The sequence below is a fragment of the Dipodomys ordii genome, unplaced genomic scaffold (genome assembly GCF_000151885.1).
Source record: "Dipodomys ordii isolate 6190 unplaced genomic scaffold, Dord_2.0 Scaffold3, whole genome shotgun sequence".
In the NCBI taxonomy this organism is placed as follows: Eukaryota; Metazoa; Chordata; class Mammalia; order Rodentia; family Heteromyidae; genus Dipodomys; species Dipodomys ordii.
Window position 1 is genome coordinate 18,489,952 of NW_012267219.1, and position 6,000 is coordinate 18,495,951.

At 35.1% G+C, this 6,000-nt stretch overlaps 1 protein-coding gene across 1 annotated transcript in view; it reads left to right on the forward strand.

Annotated features, from left to right (window-relative positions):
- Otogl (otogelin-like) overlaps positions 1–6,000 on the forward strand; it is a 148,014-nt gene that overhangs the window by 40,310 nt on the left and 101,704 nt on the right. Inside the window, exons 18-20 of the mRNA XM_013018769.1 lie at positions 1,096–1,220; positions 4,078–4,287; positions 5,828–5,993. Of these exons, the coding sequence (XP_012874223.1) occupies positions 1,096–1,220; positions 4,078–4,287; positions 5,828–5,993 (501 nt within the window). The remainder of the gene's footprint in view (positions 1–1,095; positions 1,221–4,077; positions 4,288–5,827; positions 5,994–6,000) is intronic.

Genomic DNA, 6,000 nt, shown 5'->3' on the forward strand with positions numbered 1-6,000 from the left:
CTCAGTGTTTGTGGTAACTCAGAGTTCAGGATGACTATGCTAGATGATTATGAGAGTATCTGATGTAAAGCTGATACTGCATTCATCCATATTGTAGCAATTAACATAGTGGGCCTAGTGGTATGTTCAAAATCTTGTGAAAGATCTAGTTTGATATATTTAAGTTGTTGTGACAGTCTGGCACAGTGTCTAATAGGGAATGTCATTGAGCAAATGTTGGCTCTTGAATTAATACAGCTTGATGGCTGATGGAGGTGGAATGGTATATTTTGCCTCTAGTTGTTACTGTAGTCTCCAAGTCTGACTTTGAAGAGGTAACTGTTTCTTTTCCATTTTTATTTGCTAAAGAAAGTGAAGAATGTTAGCAAATTTGGAAGAAGAGCAACGTTTTACCATTTCCCCTCAATTTTCTTTGGCTTGTTTGCTAACTATTTTAGCCTTCATCATGGAACTTGATATGCTGTGTCAGTAAGATTATTATTTAGAACATTTGCTTTCAGCAAGGAGAGATTTGTACCATACATACCTATGTCTCCATGTGCCACCTATCCCAAACCCCTTGATGTCACTTAAGTGGTATTTGGTTAATTCACCAAGAACTGGGTGAGTGTAGCTTTGCCTTTTATAAGTCTGAGGATATTTAACACAGAATGTTTTCCTCATAAGGTGGAGATGAAGACAAAATAAAATCCTCTAGGTCCACAATTTGTTATCCTGTAAAGTTTTAATAAAAGGAAACAAATCCCTTTGGATTAAAAAAAAACTGGCAAAAATTCAAGCTGTAAGACATCTTGGCACATTATTGAAATTTTTTTGTTGTTGTTGTTGGTCATGGGGCCTGAACTCTGGGCCTGAGCACTGTCTGTCAGCTTTTCAGCTCAAGGCTAGCACTCTTACCACTTGAGCCACAGTGCCAACTTCCGGCTTTTTCTGCTTATGCGATGCTGAGGAATCAAACCCAGGGCCTCATGCGTACAAGGCAAGCACTTTACCACTGAGCCACCTTCCTTCCCCCTCATTATTTAAATATTTAAAGAGTACGAATTAATAAAGTGAACAACAGAGACTAGGAAGAACTTTCTCTTTGCTTTCTAGTTCTCCATCAGGCATGATAGAAGGCACTCCGCAACTGCACGCCAATGCATGGAGAGTTTCCTCCACATGTTTTGCACCCGTACATGTTCCAGTGGTGGACCCCTGTAATATTAATCAACAAAACAGTAAGTTCCCTTTGGCATGTAAAGTTAGAAGCAATGTTCTATGTTTGACTATAGTTTTGTAAAATTATATAGTGATTCATAAATTATGACAAATCAGTGCCATTTCTTGCATACTGTTGCTTAATGTTTTGCCCTTATATAGCCCTTTTTAGTGCAATAGAAACTATTTGAAAGAACAGATGATGATAACTTTTTTTATTACACTTCATTTTACCTATTTAAAAGTGTTTAGATATGTACCTATCTTTTTGCAAATTATTTATTGTGATTAAGTGATTACATAATTTCACACATTTCACAGCCTTGTGGGATAGTGATGCTTAGTTAAAGTCACACACGCATTCTAACTTTCATGGGGCAAATTGTCTATCGTGGTCTATAAAATTTATAAGTTCTATAATCTTTGACAATGCAGTTATTTCTTCCACATTGGGTGATATGTACCTATTTTAAGGTGGTTAGATACCCCTTCCTCCCAAAATGTGGATTAGCACTTTGGAGCTTTCAGAGGAGACTTTGAATGATTGAGAGATATTTCTGGAAATATTCCAGTAATGCTGTTATAGTTCCTGGAAGTTTGGTTGCACTCTTACAGTGTGGTAACTCAAATTCCTCTTCTGTTTATTATCATCCAATGACAAGTTCTAAACTCACAACACATATTATGTTTCTATAAGCAGGAAGCCAAAGATGGTTTTGTGCGACTAAGTAGGCAACAATTTGAGATGATCATTACCTGGAGTTCTAATTTGCAGTGACAATGCTACTGAAATGCCAATATTTTGGAAGCTTTGGGGCTCTCTTCCTATTTTATGTACTAAAGCCACAGAAATCCAGGTTGAAGGCTAGTACATTTCTAGCCTTTAACATGGCTTGAGAGGAAAAAAAAAAGGAACATGAAAAAATTGCATTTTTTTTCAAGAAAAGAAGCTTGTGAAAAAGGCTATATGCTTGTTTAGATATTCATAATTTTAATTTGTTCCTTTTCCAGATTTACTATTTTTAGGTAGTTAATTTTGTATGTTGCTATTATTGCTTGAGCCTCTGTATCCAATTTCAAGATTTTGTGGGGGTTGCGTGGGAGAATGTTGTTGACTGTCACAAGGCTTTTTAAAAATAATTAACCTAAAGTTTGGTTGTACTAGGAAGAACATCTTGCTCTCAATACTTAAATATTTTTAAGGATGACTTTAAAACTTAAAGATTTTGAAACTTATTTATTTTCCTGTCTAAAGCGTAAGAAGTTTTTGGTCTCTGTAACTTACTGCTTGTAGTTCTGCTCCCATTTTCCCTATCTCCAAATTTTCACAAATCTACCTCCTTTCAAGTACTCTTACTTGTTTTTTTCCTTACCTCCTTGATATTAAACTTTATTTTTAATTTTTAAATAATCTAAAAGCATAAGCAAGCTTACTTGATAATTCAGTTTCCCTCTGCTTTCTTCTCTCAGAATCTTCGATGTATTTGTATATTGCTTTATTTTCCATCACTTTCCTCCCCATAATTTTTTTATCTTCTGTGATGTAGATTTTTCAGACTTGTATCCTTTACATTTTTCCATAACATATGACTTAAAAATTCAAATTTGCAAATTTATAAAGATTTCCAAAGAAATGAAAATAGACAAAAATCAATAACTCTGAACTGAATTCAGAGTTCCAAGAATCTTTTTTATAAGAACCTCCTTGAGTTATGCTTTTCTTAATGCTGTAAAAACATTTTATTTTAAAAATTCTTAGGGTACACAAAAATAGTGCCATTGGTATGTTTGATTACTTTACCAGGATTTTTGAGGTGAGCAGTATATATACCAACAGTATGCTGCTATGTCTTGCACTTATTTTCATATTGGTACTACATACACTCAATGCAAAAATACTGCAACTACCATGTTTTCTTACTGATAAATATAATTTAAATACTCAAATAAATAAATTCAGTATAATTCCTTAGTAATAAAAACAACTCTTATGCCCAGCAGCTTATCTATTCTTTCAAAACAATAATAATAAAAGATGGGTCAATTTTATCCATGAGGAAACCAATCAAAGTCCAATATATTAAGAAACTGCAGGACTGAATCTTTTTAAAAGCTCTATTATGTCAATTTATTTTTTTATTTCTATAAGGAAATAGGATATTCATTCTCATAGTAAAAAAAATGAACAATTTTTAAGTTGTGATCACACACGTTATGTCCAAATGATATAAGGATACTCATAGATTCCAATTCCCAATTTCAATTTGTTATTCTTGCATTGATAGTTTCATTTATAGTTGAGTTCCTAATAACTGTGAAACATTATACACTCTGCATTGTGCAGACATTGAACTCAAGGACTATGTGGCATCTGCTACAGGACCATCTGAGATTCCACTGGAATGAAATGGTTTCCCAATCCTTCTTGGGTAATTGGATATTCCACTAAGTTGCCATCATATCTGTGATCTTGAACTACTTTTCTTACATGAAGATGTTGCAGATAAACCTCTGAGATCTTCATGTGGGTTTTCTAAGATGAACCATATGCAATGCATTGATTGAGTTTACTGTTTCACAACCATGCTGTTATTCATGTTACTCAGGCACAATATGTTTTCTTTTGTGTTTTTTTTTGTGTGTTTAGAGCTAGATGACTACTGCACAAGAACTAAGTATTGTTAATTATATTACCATAAACATAAACAGAAAGACCAAAAAAACCTTGTAAGCTGGGAGAATTTGCTAGTATTTAAAGTTACATACAATAAATTACTCTTTAGAAAAGCAAGATGCTTGACTAGTTCTGAAACTTGGCCCCTAAGGGTAAGATCTGGACTAGTGTGTGATAGCTTAATGGAATCTCTTATCTGTTAGTTGGGTATGCGGCACACTGTGATGTCATCCATCAGGAGCTCTTTGCTCCTTGCCACATCTACGTCAGCCCGGGGCTGTACTATCAGCTGTGTCGCCATGATGCATGCAAGTGTGGAAGCTCCTGTCTCTGCAATGCTCTTGCTCACTACGCCTACCTCTGTGGTCAGCGTGGTGTTCCCATTGATTTTCAAAGTGAGATTTCATTCTGTGGTGAGTACGATAGTTAGATAAAAACCATCAGGTAACAGATGGTTGTGTTCTTAAGTGCTGCTTTTATTTTTTAAATGGAAGGCCAATCAAGTGAAATATATCAAGTGAAATATATATTTTTGACAGTACTGGGGTTTGAACTCAATACTTTTTCCTTGTCATGTGTTTTTATAAATCAAGTTTACTGGAAAGCAATCAACTCATTTTTTTTATGTTGTCTATGGCTACTTTCGTGCTACAAAGGGACAGATGAGTAGTTGTGACAAAGTGTATGGTTTTCATGTTTGGAAATATTTCTTACCCCTTGTTTAATACTTCCATTCAACTGAGGAGCTTAAATAGCTAGGATTACAGGCATGAATCACTGTCACCCAGGTTTTCCTGTTTATTGTTTCTTTTCGAGAAAGGGTCTTGGTTTTTCACAAGTCCAGTCTGGACTGTGATCCTCCTACCATAGCTATGAAGCCAAGTGCACATTACTATACCCAGCTTTTTAAAATAGATGTAGGTTCTCTCAAAAGTTTCTGCCCAGGCTGACCTGTAACTACAATTTTCTCCTAATGTGATCTTCTTATGTAGATGGGATGAAAAATGTGCTCCATTATGCCTAGCTATTGGTTGAGAAGGAGTCTTGTGAACTTTTGTCTAGGCTGTCTTCAAAGTGAAGTCTTTTCAATCTACCTTTTGAGTAGCTAGGATTACAAGTGTAAGCCAGAAATGCCTAACAAAAGTTACTTTTTTGAGTGTATAATTTAAGGGCTTACCAACGTCTCATGTGTAAGGGACCAACTTTAGTTTTTCATTTCTACATGAATTAAATGTAAGGCTCATACTAATGAAATTGATCCCCCACTCCTCCATTCAAAGTTCTCGATTTTGTCCTTCATCATTTCTGGCATCTGAGTGTTTCTCTCTCTCTCTCTCTCTCTCTCTCTCTGTGTGTGTGTGTGTGTGTGTGTTTTACAATATATGTGTTTTATCTAGTATTCTCTTAAATGTTTGTGTAAGTGTATTTTTAGGTTAATTTAGCTTGTCCATTACAATCAGTCAGTTCTATATAAAGAGAAGCATTTACAAAAAGTATAGAAGTGATTAAAAAGGAAAAACAGTAAAACCTATAAATATGGGTAAAGTCAAATTTTCTCTTACTTGTATGAGACAAAGTTTATTTAGGTTTAAAGAATGTTAGAACGGTTACAATGATGGTATATAGATGAATTATAGATAGTAAGGAGAGGGTGTTTATAAAGATATATGAAAGACCTCCCATATTTAAAAAAACGATTGTGTTTCAAACATTATGGAATGTTACACTTAAATATACCAAAGTGGAGATTTTATTCTTCTATTATACTTCTATGGAGGCCAAGAAATCATTTAATTTCTTTATCTCTTCATTGTCTTTTAAAGAATTTTTATGGTCTCTTGTTTAGTGGTGTAAGGTAGCTTTTGTTTCATGATTACCCTGGGTTTCTAAGTAAGCAGGAAATGGTTCTGTGATATGTACAAGTCTGTCTCACTGACCATCCCTTGTCCTCAGCTGTGGTGTGCCAGCAGGGCATGCTGTACCACCAATGTTCCTCATTTTGTCACCGGTCCTGCACCTCTCTCTCCTCCCCGGAGCAGTGCAATGATGACTGTGCTGAAGGCTGCAACTGTCCTGAAGGAAAATTCTATGAAGACACTCTGAACTTCTGTGTGCCAATGTAAGCT